This window comes from Aphis gossypii, unplaced genomic scaffold (genome assembly GCF_020184175.1).
Source record: "Aphis gossypii isolate Hap1 unplaced genomic scaffold, ASM2018417v2 Contig00699, whole genome shotgun sequence".
Taxonomy (NCBI): domain Eukaryota; kingdom Metazoa; phylum Arthropoda; class Insecta; order Hemiptera; family Aphididae; genus Aphis; species Aphis gossypii.
In genome coordinates, this window is record NW_026083235.1 from 37874 (window position 1) to 52849 (window position 14976).

General features: G+C 31.2%; 3 protein-coding genes across 3 annotated transcripts; 2 read left to right on the plus strand and 1 right to left on the minus strand.

Moving 5' to 3' along the window:
- The first annotated feature begins 6913 nt into the window (after positions 1–6913).
- LOC126555079 (uncharacterized) lies at positions 6914–7502 on the plus strand. The gene is given in 3 exon segments (XM_050210044.1): positions 6914–7192; positions 7268–7348; positions 7350–7502. Coding segments are annotated over 3 exon segments (513 nt in total).
- A 3097-nt stretch (positions 7503–10599) lies between these two features.
- Positions 10600–11544, plus strand: LOC114130971 (uncharacterized). Its single transcript, XM_050210047.1, has one exon. The coding sequence runs from the start codon at positions 10600–10602 to the stop codon at positions 11335–11337; it is 738 nt and encodes a 245-aa protein (XP_050066004.1). The 3' UTR covers positions 11338–11544.
- A 1224-nt stretch (positions 11545–12768) lies between these two features.
- On the minus strand, positions 12769–13695 carry LOC114121391 (SCAN domain-containing protein 3-like). The gene has a single exon (XM_050210045.1). The coding sequence runs from the start codon at positions 13693–13695 to the stop codon at positions 12769–12771; it is 927 nt and encodes a 308-aa protein (XP_050066002.1).
- Between the last annotated feature and the right edge of the window lie 1281 nt (positions 13696–14976).

A 14976-nucleotide genomic window follows, 5' to 3' on the forward strand; every position in this document is an offset into this window, starting at 1 on the left:
TTTTAAATACATTTTTCAGAAAGGTACCTGATATATTATTTCATATAAATTCTTTGATGGAACCATTAAGAATCCACGACTCTTTAATAACAATAATTTTTCCCTTGATTGATTTTCTTGATTGTCCTGTTCAGCACATAGAGCTGTACTGCATGCATTACAATTTTTTGCAGGATTCATTTTTTTCATTTTTCGTGCAACATATCCGCTTAGTACAGTTAATGCATTTTCGTCAATCCTGAGGGCTGTATAATCATGATCTTGTAAGTTCAAATTGTTTACAGATATGTCACCAAAATTATTGTCAATTATGTTGTCAATTTTTTGTTCAAATTCAACTTTTCTTTCATTTTTTTTTCATTCATGATGTCTTCATATTTAGTATTGTTTCTAGCAATTCACTACCCGAGACATTACTCCCACGTGGTGGCCGAACAAGTGCATATGTCGATAATAAACGAAAGACTTGAATAAATAAAATGGGATCTGGATGAGAACTTGACCCACATGCATCTCGAACACAACCAAAGAAATGCTGTAATTATTTATAATAATGTAAGTTTCTGGCTATAATATTATCAAGATTTTATCTTGTATTTTATATTTATTATTACCACAGAATAAATTTAAATTTATTCTGTGTTATTACCTCTAGAGTATCCTGATTCATACGTCTCGTTAAAAAATATTTAAACCCAACTTCATGTGATAAGTATTCTACTAATTCAAGCGCTGTTTTAACTGTAACCCGTAAACCTGTGATTGTTGATGCTGTAAACTTTTTTGAAGCACTTATTTTCATATCATCAAGTTGGTCAAGATAAGACAAAAAATCTTGAAGAACCTTAAACATGTATGATATTTTTTATTATGTATTTTTCAACAGTTTTATGTAGTAATTTTTTTCTTTTTTTTCTAGTCTATAAAAGTAATATCACATAACTACACATAATTATTACCTTATTGTGAACTGAATCAGGGTCAGGTCTCAAAGCATTTTTTGGTATTTGTGAGTTCATCGCATCTACAACTTTATTAATTAATGTTATGAATGTAACACTTGCTGAACAATCTTTTAATTTTGGTACAGTTTCTTTGTAGTATTCCATTGCTTTAGCAGCTGAATCACTAAAAAACTAATAATTTATTATAAGTAACTATGTAATTAATCTTTAAAAAGATTTATATATATTAAATGTATGGTTTTTATTTTAGGTATATTTATTGGTACAATGGTACCTGGAAAGCCATTTTCACATTCATTGTTTGAAAATGACGTGGGCGGACATGATCTTCAGTTAATTTATAACAGACTTTTACTTGTAATTTAGAATCAGCCTCGACAACAGCTTTCCAATGGGAAATATCAATAGTACCTTCTGGAATCTTAAATATATATTTACATAATATATTAAAGGTATAATTAATATTTATTAAATAAATAATGTTTACATACTTCTACACTTTTACTATTTATAATCCTTGACTTTAAATTTTTAATAAGATGTGGGAAATCTGAAGCAAACCATAATTTTCTATTTCCGTCTGTTGGATGGACGCAACTGGATGATTTTTCAGAAATTCCAAAAAGTTTCCACATGCTACGATTCCAAGTTGCCCCATCTGTTGTAATGCAATCAACGTGGATATTTTGATTTTCCAGCAATATTACTGCTTCCATTATTATTTTTTCAAGGATGTTTCCTGGAACTGCACCTGTACCTAAAAAGCGCCAACTGTCTGATACCATTTACCACAAAATGGTTGATATAACAACACAAGTGCATGATCTCCAAGCTTTGTTTTGTCATTTTCTGTGCTGTATTTTCCTAGATCTACAAAACCCTCAACATGGAGATTACTTCTTTGAAAAGATAGTGCTTCAGAAAGTTTCATTTCGTCAAGAAGTAAGCAACCTAACAATTAAATGAAAAAAATGTTTATTTGAATATGGGCTTAATTTCAAAATAATATTAATATTTTAAGATGGTACCGTGTCGTTCCATTTCAGACATATCTTTTGTTTTTAATCCCATCACTTCAAATGTGGCTTCCGAAAAACCATATACTGGATGAATTTTTTGAATATATCTTTGCAAAGTTGTATATGATGGTAATGGCAGTATATTATCTTTTCGCATTTTACGGTACAATTTTGGTGATTTTATTCGCATTAGAAGACATTCATAAATCCACGTAACTGTATATCGTCTACCTTTTGTTGACTTATTTTTTGCTGCATTAAAACAAGCATAAACAACTTCCTTTTGTTTTTCAGGTAACTGGTTGGTATATGAAGATAATTGTGTTTGTGAAAGATTATCATACTTTTTAATCATACGGGTAATATTTTGTTTCAATGATATAACCTATAATACATAAGATATTTCATTTTAAATACAAATTTACTTAATAAAATGTACCTACCTTTGTTTTAAGCCTTCTAATTTGATTAGTTTTAAGTTTTATTTTTTGAGCTTTGACTTTTACACCGGTTATTTTCTTGTTCCTATTTTTTTTTTGATTTTGTCTTCTTAGTTCAGTACATGGTTTACATCTGTATTTTTTTTTTGAATTCACAGCTCGTTTTATAGGTATTAAAGTATCTTGATTTATATAACCAGTACAATCAGCAGAATGTTTACCGTCATCCGTTACACCATCACAAATAATTAATAGATCAACATTTTGTATTAAGATTTGTAGATCTATAATACTTTTAACTATTGAAACATTAATATTTTTTTTAAATAAATACTTCTGGTGTACAGGTATTAGTGAAACTTATAGTTTTATCACACTCTAAATTGTGATTTAAATGGGCAAATATTGTTTTTCCAGGATGTGTATGAATCCCCCACATGGATCCTGGAAATACAATTGTGGCTGCCTGTTCATGTATCGTTTTTATGTTAAATTCCATCAAATATTCAGTATTAAACACATCTACATTTTGTGATTCTGATGTATTTAACATTTCTGAATCAAAAACTACTAAGTCCTTAGGAGGAGTATCATTATTAATTGTTTTTTTTTCATTTTTTTCAGAATTTTGTGATCTTAATTTTGGTGCTGGACGTTTTGCTATACTTTTGGTTAAATATTTGGGAAGACCTGGAAAAATTGTTGGAATCGCCTCTGATTTTAAAACTGGAGTAGTTCTTTGTATTTTTTCTATTACACCGTCATTTAGTTTAAATTCATCATATTTAATGATGCTGTCCGGGTCAAAATGTAGAGAACATACATGGTCTTTTTTGGTTAATTTTCTATCACCTCGAGGAATACTTTTATTCCACACTTCTCGAGTTTTATCATCCTAAATTATGATTTATAATTTATATTAAATGATTTTATCTATAAAATAATAGGTGTAATTTATTGGTATATTAATATTATATATTATAAATGGAAATCTCTATGAATTCAATTTATAAAAGTGTAAGTAATAATATAGCAACACACACATCTTTAGAAGGACCAATAAATTATCAACTTGAAAAATAAATAAAATTTAAATACCTTTGGTGAACTAAATAATGTTGGGTTTTTTTCATTACTTAATTTTAATTTTTTTGACTCGCTAGCATAGCCTGTTTTACACCCAGGTACATAACACTTTTTTGGCATTGTTAAATTATTTTTATTTTTACAACTGTGAACTGAATATAAACAAGGTTTCAAACTTTTATGTTGTTTAAAATCATCAAAGTTGTGGTAAATTATCTTATCTAAACCATGAATCATGATCATTCAATTGCTTTGTAACTAATTTTATTACTGGTATTTACAAATAAATAAACTAATATTAGAAAATTGTATTTATTTAAATTAATGTTCAAAACAGCATTTATATCTATTTAACATTATATGATTGATACAATAATATTAGCTTGTATTACATCTATAAAATAATAATATATTCCACTTATTTTGTATTCATATTATAAACATTATATTTACATTTAAATATATTTTCAAATATTTAATAATACTTTTTTGAATAACTTAAAATAAAATAGGCCTCCGGGCGAATAGTGGCGTTCTCTGTTGAGAGATTTCCGAACTCCTGGTTTGCCGTATATTTTGGCATCCATTTTTTTACATTGTGAGATAGGGAAGTGGTGTCACCTTATCTTCTCTACATCGTGGGAGTTGTCTATCTAGTATTTTTATATATCTGTGCGATTAACTTAGCGGAAACACCTGGTGATACTTACGTAGGGCAAAGATCACCGGAGATACGTGTTCTCCGCAAATAGTAAGTTTTAGCCACAATCAGCGGAAACAACATGATAGATTCCATAATTATGTAAATCACCATGATAATATAATACCACTCTAAAATAGATTTAATTATAATGATTAAAATGATTAATAATACTAGTCCCCTGGACGTCATTGAGAACTCATATAAATACGAGTAGAGGACTTAGTATTATTCAGAAGGTAGTTAACTCCAGTGTAAGACTATTGCTCGTCGTGGACTTTGTCACAGCCACATCGCCGCGAGTTTACGGTCATTCCCAGTACTTGTAATTTTACATAGCAGTAAGCTATTTTACTTTTGTTTTATGTCATTATTTAATGTTTCATTTGTTTAACTTAATAAAACATTTACTTTATTTCAATTAAAACAACAAGTGTTTTAATTTACAACATCTACCTTTCTCACAACAACTCAAGCTCAAGCACGGAACGTGCTACGTCGTTTAAATAATTAATTTGTACGTAGTCGCAGTGTCCTGCACAGCGATCACTACACACCGTTGAATTATATACAAAAAATGCATATGGTAACAAATGATCCCAATTATTTAAATTTTTATCTACATAATGTCTTAAGTACTCGGCCAAAGTTCTATGTGATCTTTCGAGACCTCCATTTGTTTGTGGTCTAAAAGTACTAGTATTAACTTTATTTATTTTTAACAATTTGCAAACTTCCGTAAATGTTTTGCTAAGGAAATCCGTTCCCTGATCTGTCAATATAGTTCCCGGTATTCCATGTACACACACGAAATGTATAACAAAAGCTTCCGCGACCGTGTTTGCCTGATGATTAGGTATTGGTACTCCTAGCGTGTATTTAGATAAGTCATCTTGCATTGTTAAAATATAATTATTACTAGACAATGTTGTTGGTAATGGACCAACAATATCTAAAAATATTTTTTCAAATGGTTTTGTACTTGTTGATGTAATAGCCATTGGTTGCTTTACATGCCGATTTGAAATTTTGTTTACTTGACACGATGTACAATTTTTTACGTACTTTTTAACATCATATTTCATACCTTTCCATCTAAATTGCTTCTGTATGCATTTAATAGTTTTATTAACACCTAAATGACCTCCTAGTTTAGAATCGTGAAACTGTTTTAAGTTCAATAACGCCTTATAGATTGTAATACAGTTTTCCCAATCTATTTTTCCCAATTAATTTTTCCCAATTTTACTATTCCCAAATCTAATATTTCCATTCCAATTTTTCCAATTTCAATATTTACCATAAAAACATTTCCCGGTATACATTTTTACAAGTTTAATATTTTTCAAAAAAAATTATAGTTAAAAAAAAACAAAATTCTAATCTAATTGTTGTAAAACCATTAGTGCATAGTCACTAGTCATATAATTTAGATAATAGTCTCGAAATAATAAATGAATAGTCATTCTCCATGAGGTGTTAAAAGTTCTATTTTCATCATCAACTTAACGCTTTTTCGCGGACATTATTAAGTACTTCAAAAACATTAAAATAATAAATTCAACGACAGCACGACACGAATGATAAGCAACTGATATAATTAAATAGATCGGTACAAACAGCTATGGTTAAAAGCTATAAGTATACATATGTATGTATATACAATATTATGACATTTATACATTTAACGATATTCAATACACGACTCATATGTTATCATTTTATTGCTTGGTTAATCGGATATTTATCGTTCGGTATCGATTATCGAATATCTTTATACCTTATTGTTTAGTTTCATTTTGACAGTTGTGACCAAATGTGTAATTTTTCGTAGATTAACTTACGTATATTAACGTGTATTTTTTGTATATTAAATCGCATTTATATTAACCAAGCGTATTCATTATAATTATGGCCGAAATTATAAATTTGAATGGAAGAGGAAAGCCTTCATGTGATGGATATCTATATTATAAACATTCGGAAAACCAAGGTCGATTTTATTGGTGTTGTCGTAAAAGAAGTGAATGCTCTGCTCGGGCTATAACGAGTAATTCTGGACATAATATAATAATCCATAAAGGCCCTCAAAGTTCTATACATGACCACGCACCGAATTAAGAAGAAGTTTATGCCTTAAAAGTTATGACAGATGTAAAAAGAAAAGCAAGTGAATATCCTGAAGCACCCCCAGCACAAATCTTAAGAACAGGATTGCAACAAGTACCAGCTGTAATTTTAGCAGAACTTCCTGAGCTTCAAAATATAAAGAAGGCAATAACACGACAACGTGTAAACAATATGCCTTCGAACCCTCGAAGTATGAACGAACTGCATGAATTACCAATTAAGTTTAAACAAACTATAGCAGGAGAACAATTTTTATTATACGATTCATTTGAAGATGTTGATTATCAGTTAACATGTGGAAGAATAATAATTTTTGCAACAAAAGACAATTTGAGACTTTTAATGAACAGCCCTACCTGGTTTGTTGACGGAACATTTAAAGTTGTTCCAACAATATTTTTTCAATTGTTTCCCATACTAGGATCCACCACACAGACAACTAATAGAACTGATCAAGTTATTGGACTTCCGTTGGTATATGCATTACTGGAGTCAAAAGAAGAAGCAGCGTATGAAGTTATACTTTCAAAGGCACAAAAATTTGGAATAAATTTTGTAAAACCACAATTTGTGATGACGGATTTCGAACAATCAATAATAAATGCGACGAAAACAATAATTGGAGTTGGAATACACACTTGTTTATTTCATCTTTGTCAAAGTCGTTATCGTCGTATACAGGCAGAAGGGTTACAAAGTCAGTATAATAATCCAGAAAATCGTAGCATAAAGATCGCAGCTCAGATGACCGGTGCTTTAACGTTTGTGCCGCCAGAAAAAGTAGTCGAATCATTTGATGTTTTATTAGAACAAATACCAGACGAGTATATGCCAATTGCAGAATATTTTGAGGTAAATTATTTTTTAATATAAATAATTTAATATTCAAATTTTAAATATAACTTATAACTTAAATATTTAATGTAGATAAATTACATCCGTGGGAGACAAGCCAGAGGTCGGAGGAAAGGAACTGAACCCAGATTCCCTCCAAAACTGTGAAACCAGTACCATTCAGTACTCCAACGATTGGCAAGAACAAATAATTTATCAGAAGGCTGGCATAATCGGTTCCAAGTGGTTGTTGGACGACAACATCCTAGTGTCTACTAATTTTTCAATGAACTTGGAAAAGAACAAGCTGACACTGAGTGCATGTTAAGACAACTGCATCTGGGACAAAAAATAAGGAAATCTCGTAATAAGGTACAACTGAAAATAGAGGAACGAATATATAATATTTTTACTAAATACGACGAATTTGTTAATAACAATGATATTATTGCATACCTCACGGCCATTGGTTATAATTTAAAATTTTAATACACTTATTTTTTTATAGTACTTTTTTTTTAAATTATACTTTTTATACTTATTATTTATACATTTTAAAATTAACAATAAATCATTTCTGTTTTGTATTGGGAATATAATTTCGAAAAAAAATAAAATATTTTTTGAAAAAATGATATTGTGTAAAACGAATTTTTGGAAAAAATGGTATTGTGAAAAAGAACTTCTGGGAAAAATGGTATTGTGAAAAAGAACTTCCGGGAAAAATGGTATTGTGAAAAAGAACTTTTGGGAAAAAAATAAATGTAACAAACAGATTGGAAATAGTGTCTCCCTACCGCCTTATAATATATTTTCGTATGTTGACTTCTGACAATTACTATTTTTTTTTTATGTTACTAGAAATATTATATAAAGATTGCTCTGTATTACATACAGTGTATCACCTATTACTTTATTAACCGGTAAAAACAAATTAACTCTTAACTTACGTTTTATTTCATATTTTATTCCTGATGTAAAATTATATTGTTTCGCAATTTCTGTCACTATATAATACTCTTTTAATGCTTCTAAAAGTGTGCCTATAGTTTCTTTTACATTACTCTCGAATAAAACCATATTTCCAAAATTTTTATTAATCTAATTCCTAATTATATTCTACTCTACTATTTATTATTTTATCAATCATTATTTATATTTATTATTAACTTATCTTAAAGTTCTATACTATTGTCTTCACTTTATTACAGGTATTCTATATTTGATCAACCTCCTTGTTTTCTCTTCCTTCTTTATTGGTGTATATTATCTGATTGAAAATTACTGATATGATTATTCATGTTATAATTTCTTGTATTATTTGTACGTTGAAAATTATTATTGTTTAGTCGTGAAAAATTATAATTATCTCTATTATTAGAAAAATCGTTCCTGTACCTATAATTATCTCTTTCTGACTTATATCCTATCTCTCCGCTTTTGCCAAATGCTTAGCTATCTCTTATGTCTTAGGGTTTGATGCCTTTACAATTGTTTTTATAGGACTTATTAATTTATTTATAAAAATATTCAGTGTTTGTTCTTTTAAAGTTTCGCGAATTACTTTTGCTTCTGATTCCTCTTTATTAAGTATGAACGCAGTACATAATTTATAATAATTTTTCTACTCTATGGCAATAATCATTGACGTCCTCATCATGATGCATCTTAATGGAATTTAATTGTATCTGCAAACTTGAAGCGGTTGTCGTATCTTTAAAAGCATCCATCAAATAACTCTTAATGTATACCCATTTAGTAACATTTTTATATTTTATGATTTCTAATGCTCTACCGGATAACCTAGTTGTTATATATTTAACTAAAGTCGGTGCGGATTTTTCTACAACCAAATTTACTGTCATATAACATGCATTTATGAACGGATAGATATCGTCTTCTCCCGTACACATAGGTATAAGCTTAAATGCTTCCTCTAATTTTATGGTAACCATTTTCTTAACACGCGGTTTTCTCCCGAACGTTAACTCAGTGTGTTCAAAATCATAGGCGAAACTACGGGTCAGGCCAGTCAGGCCATGGCCTGACCTAATACTGACTAAATATTTGTGAACATTATATATTTTAATAATTATTTAGACATTATAATTGATAATATATTTATTTAAAATTAAAAAAATATTTTTGGCTTCTAAAATTTGTGAAAATTTACATTTAAATGTTACGTATCTAGTGATCGATTATTATACCAGTCTCTAAAGACGTCTTATTCGATGGATTAGCTACTTCCAAAGGAGATGTACCTGTGTTCTCCATAAATTGCTTTCACACTCATTTGATACGTTTTACAATCAACTACAATAATATATGCCCTTTAATAATTCTCAATAATAATCTCAATAATTCAACAATATGCCCTCAATAATAATATAATAACTCAATATTTTCTCAATAATATTTAAAATAAATCAATTGCCCTTAAATAATAAAAAAAAATTCCTAAATAATTTTTTCACGACCTACTTAAATATATTCAGTTACTTAAATGATACTTCTTAGGTTTTATACTTTTGTAACATATATCTGTGTAATAATTATCAGATTTGAATCCAAATGATTATTTTGAACGAAAGTTAAACTTAATAACGAATAATGTCTTTATTGTGTATACATGAAATACATGTAACTAATAAAATAAGTGGCTGAGTGTCGTGAAAGTGCTCAGGTGTTGATAGCTTTGGTACATCTGCCGTTGCTGGTCTTTGGGCTTCCTTATATATTGTGGTGCGTCTCTTGTTTGCGTCGAATCGTAGTCTTCTGGATGGAACCAGGTGTCCTTGTAGTTGTTGTTGCATATTCGGACCTGGATTTGATAATGTGCAATAACATCTTAAATGCATCATTAGTGCACTATAATTATTGGTGCGCTTACTATCCCGACACGTGTCATGGTCATAGTAGCATATGCATCACTCTTGGCACGAGGCATGGTCATATTAACTTAGTCTTAAGTCCATAACACTACAGTTTACTTCTATTGGCCGTCGCAATGCTAGAAGAAGACACTGATGATGACATTCTGTGTGCAATAGATGCGGCGGTACGCTGGGCTGTACAATTGAATGGCTTGAACGACGAATAATGGACAGTGTTCGATAGTGTGATGGCGGCCATAAACGACAACAGAAATTGCTCAAAAATGTTCTACGTCGACGGACTCGGAGGATCAGGTAAAACGACGCTTATATTCCTCATATGGTCTCTTCGCAACCAAGGGCGAGGTTAGGTCCGTTGCATTTACAGAAATTGCAGCATCGCTGATGGACGGCGGCATGACGGTGCACTCGACGTTCGGGTTGCCATTCCGTACGCTGACTGACGATTCGACATCGACCATCACCATGCTATCGCTGCGTGCTCAAAGGATACGTGACACGGCACTCATCGTCTGGGATGTAGCGCCAATGTTACCGGGACTACAACTCAAGGTGGTCAATAAATTCCTTATGGACATCATGGGATCGGAATTACCGTTTGGTGGGAAACCGGTCCTGTTTGCCGGCGACTTCAGACAGATACTGCCTGTCGTGCGCAGAGGGACAAGGAGTGACATTGTAAGGTCGTCGATTAAATATAACTCTCTGTGGCGCGACTTGGAACAACTCAGTCTGACGCGAAACATGTGTGCCGACAACGACGTGGACTTTGTTACTTGGTTGTTACAGCTCGGGAGCGGTCAGTTGCCAGCGGTCTACGATGTTCGGGGTAGCGTCGAAATCCCCCGAGAAATGGTATATGACATCGCTAATTTGATTGATTTTGTTTTACCGCAGCAAATGTCGTTGGCAAACATCGACGAGTTTGCTCGGAAAATAATTTTATGTCCCAAGAACGACGATTGCAGGAAGGTCAATCACACGGCGTTACAACACATCGATGGAGCTCAACGGAGCTACACGGCCATAGACACTGTTGTGGTCGATGACCCCGACGAAGTGGCCAATTATCCGACAGAGTTCCTCAACACTCTGGAACCGGACGGACTGCCGCCGTACAACTTAACGCTAAAGGTGGGTTCGATTGTCATGTTGCTTAGGAACCTAGATTCTAAAAGACGCCTTTGCAACGGTACGAGATTGGTTGTCACGGAACTGCGACGATACAACTTCAAGGCGAGGATGTTGTCTGGTGGTGCACAGTAAGAAATAATCATACCTGTGATATCACTCACGTCGTGTGGCGAAGATGACCTGCCCATCATAATGCGAAGAGTACAGTTCCCTGTACGTTTGTCGTTTGCGATGACCATTAACAAGTCACAGGGACAAACGTTTGATAGTGTTGGATTGCTTCTACCTTCACCGGTGTTCACGCACGGACAACTGTACGTAGCTTTTTCGCGAGTGAGGAACTCACAATCCATAAGAGTTGGTATGTGTGGTGATGGTCATGGTAGATTCGTCACTAAGAACATTGTATACTGAGAGGTCCTGCAAACAACTGCATAAAGAAGTCTACAAGAACTTAATCGTTAACATCTGATCTGTGTTATCAAAAGGATCTATGTGATCCAAGTAGTCTGTGTGATCCAAGTGATCTGTGTCACCCTACCTTTTTGCAATGGCGACCCATAAATTTAATCTTTATTAGGTACGCGACCCCTCGCTAAAAAAAAAAAAAAAGTATGCTGTAAAAGTGTAAATTGTAAATAAATAAGATTTTTATTATAAACAATTATATCATTGAGTTTTTATAAAATATAATATACTGAATAATAATAAATAAATAAATAAATAAAATAAATTATAAAAAAATACAAAAAATTAGTATAATATAAAGTTGCTGAATTTAGTGTGAATTTTGATTCTGGGTGCTGTTGCATAAAATTTCCCATTGGGATTCAATTTCAGATAAACTGATGTGCATGTCATGTGTGACATCTAATATGTTTCTTTGTTTTGTTTTAATATTGGCCATGGTAGAAAATCATTTTTCGTATAAATAAGTGGTAAGAAAAAGTAATAATTTTTTTATTGCATTAATCGAAAATTCTGGATATTCATTATATACTGCACACCAAAAATCTACAAGAGTTTTATTTTTAAATTTATTTTCATAAGTTTTATCACACGAAAGATCGATAATCTGAGTATCAAGAAGCGTATTGAAGTTCAACTCTTCAATAGAAACAGTAAAAGGATTTTCAATCCGTTGAAAATCGTCACGAATATATTTTTGAAAATATTTATTTAATACAATTGATATTTGATTTAAATGCAATGAAATAATTGTTTTGATATCATTGACATTCGCTGAGTCGTCTTCTTCAAGAAACTAGATAAGTACAAAAAACATATCAATATTTCCTATTTCTACTTTTTTTTTTAAATAATAATTTTTTTATGAACGAAGCAATTTTTTTTCATTGATCAAAAATGTCAAAATGTTTACCTTGAATCGACAAATTTAAAATATTAAGCATGGTAAAAATATCTAATAAATATGTCTGCCAACTTAATTAGCCATTTACTGTTACAAAAATAATTTTTCCAATCGGAATTTTTGTTGTTGAGAAATTCTAAGACTTCGTGACGAAGTTGAAATAGTCTGAATAGGCATTTTCCTCGAGAAAGCTAACGTACTTCTGAATGAAGTAAAAGTGATTTAACGTTTTGTTCATTTTCTTCACAGAGTTTGTAAAACAGTCTACTATTTAATGCTCCAGATTTAATAAAATTAATAATTTTAACAGATTCACTAAGAACTTTATTTAATTCAGTTGACATTTTTTTTGACACAAATGCCTCTCTGTGAAGCATACAATGAGTCCATTCGGCATCTGGGGCTACTTCTTTTATACGTCGTACCACACCAACATGTTTACCCGTCATCGATGCCGAACCATCAGTAGTTACACCTACACAGTTTGTCCATTGAATACTGTTTTCCAAAAAAAAATTGTCTAAAGAGCTATAAATATCTGCACCGGTTGTCGTTGTGCTCAAGCTATTGCAGTACAAAAAATCTCCGTGAATATTCTTGTTATAATAATACCTTATAAATACAGATAATATAGCTTTATTTTGAACGTTTGTACTTTCATCTAATTGAATAAAAAATGGAAATATGGATTTTGAGCTTAATATGGTTAATAATTGTTGTTTTATATTTTCGCTTATATCAACAATGCGTCTCTGAACAGTATTATTTGAAGCTGGTATTGTTTTTAATTTATTTGCCGCTTCTTGTCCTAATATTTCTGTACACCTATTTATTGCAGCGGGCAGAATAAGATTTTCACCAATAGTATGAGGTTTATTATTTTTAGCAATCTTATATGCTAATAAATATGAAGCCTTCACAGCAGAAACTGTATTGTGGCAATACATCTTCATTGCATTTGTACTACTTTTAAACTGGTCATTTAAGCGTTTAAAATATTCGATAGGTTTGTTTTTTACATTTGGGTGTTTGGTATCAAGATGCCTTTTTAATTTGGAGGATTTTAAACTTTCATTGGCTAAAATTTCTCCACAGACAACGCATTGTGGTTGAACCATTTTATTATTTTCATAACGTTGAAATCCAAATTTAATAAAATCTGTAATAAAACTACGATTACCTGACGTTTTCTTATTTCGTACTGAACTGCCTGATGGAATTGGTTGGCTAGTACCGCTGGCTGTAGTTTTACGAATCATAAATTTATCCATTAGGTAAAAATTTGTTAAAATAGTTAAAAATGTGTGTTTAATCGTAAACTTAAACTTTTCGTAGTCTCGATGTACCGCTCATTGCTCAACTGCATACCTACTATGGATTATGGACAAACGACCGAGACCGATCGCATCGACTAATCACTAGTCATTAGCACATTTACCGATAAGATAAGAAATATTCTATAATCGTAATAACTTTACGTCATTGATTCTACAATACTTGTTAGACTTCACATTATTATTATAGAGTATGAAATAAAGTATAACATAAGAATTTATCAATTTACAGCTAAAATAACTGTAATCGTAACCACGAGTCGCGACCCACCAAAAAACTTTCGCAACCCATGGTTTGGGAAACGCTGATCTAGGAAACATATTAAGTGAACCAGTGCGTCCAATTTTGAAGGTTTTTTGATTGTTTTTTGTTACCTATAGAACATCAAAATCAATAGGTATTCGAATGCTTATGCCGACAATAATAATTGTATTTTTATGTTATTTCGTTATTTCAGTCATATCTTATGACTAGATTTGGAACACAATATCGAAGCTTTAATGCATCACATTATAATCAGCATGAATGGTTAGAATATAGTGTTTCTAAAGATGCAATTTATTGCTTTGCTTGCCGTAATTATAGTAGTGGCTCTAATGATAATTGCATAGATAGTTTTACTCAGACTGGTTTCAAAAACTGGAAGAAGGCAAGCTATTTTTTAAAAATGTATATATCTGTTATAATATATATTTATATAATTTATTGTAAATATTTGCTTCATGGCTTCTACTCAGGGCTGGGCAGTATCTTAGATACAATTGTATCTTGTATCGAGATACATAATTTGAATCTATCTTGTAATCGGTATTTAAATACTTAATAGACTTGTATCTAGTATCTTTTTTTGATTAAGATACTAGATACCTACATTCAAAAAATATGTTTCATATTTTATTATATAACAACTTTCCTAATTACCCAATAAGTAATAATATGTTAGATAATAATATATTAGATTAAAGTAACTTTGGTGTCTGGCGATAATATTATATCAGCGATAAGACTTCGCCGACCGACGACTATCGGTTCATATTCTCTGTCTATCTCGTGCATATTATGCA

Coding starts and splice junctions, on each gene's coding strand:
- LOC114130971 (XM_050210047.1), top strand. CDS start 10,600: ATGTTACCGGGACTACAACTCAAGGTGGTCAATAAATTCCTTATGGAC.
- LOC114121391 (XM_050210045.1), bottom strand. CDS start 13,695: ATGGTTCAACCACAATGCGTTGTCTGTGGAGAAATTTTAGCCAATGAA.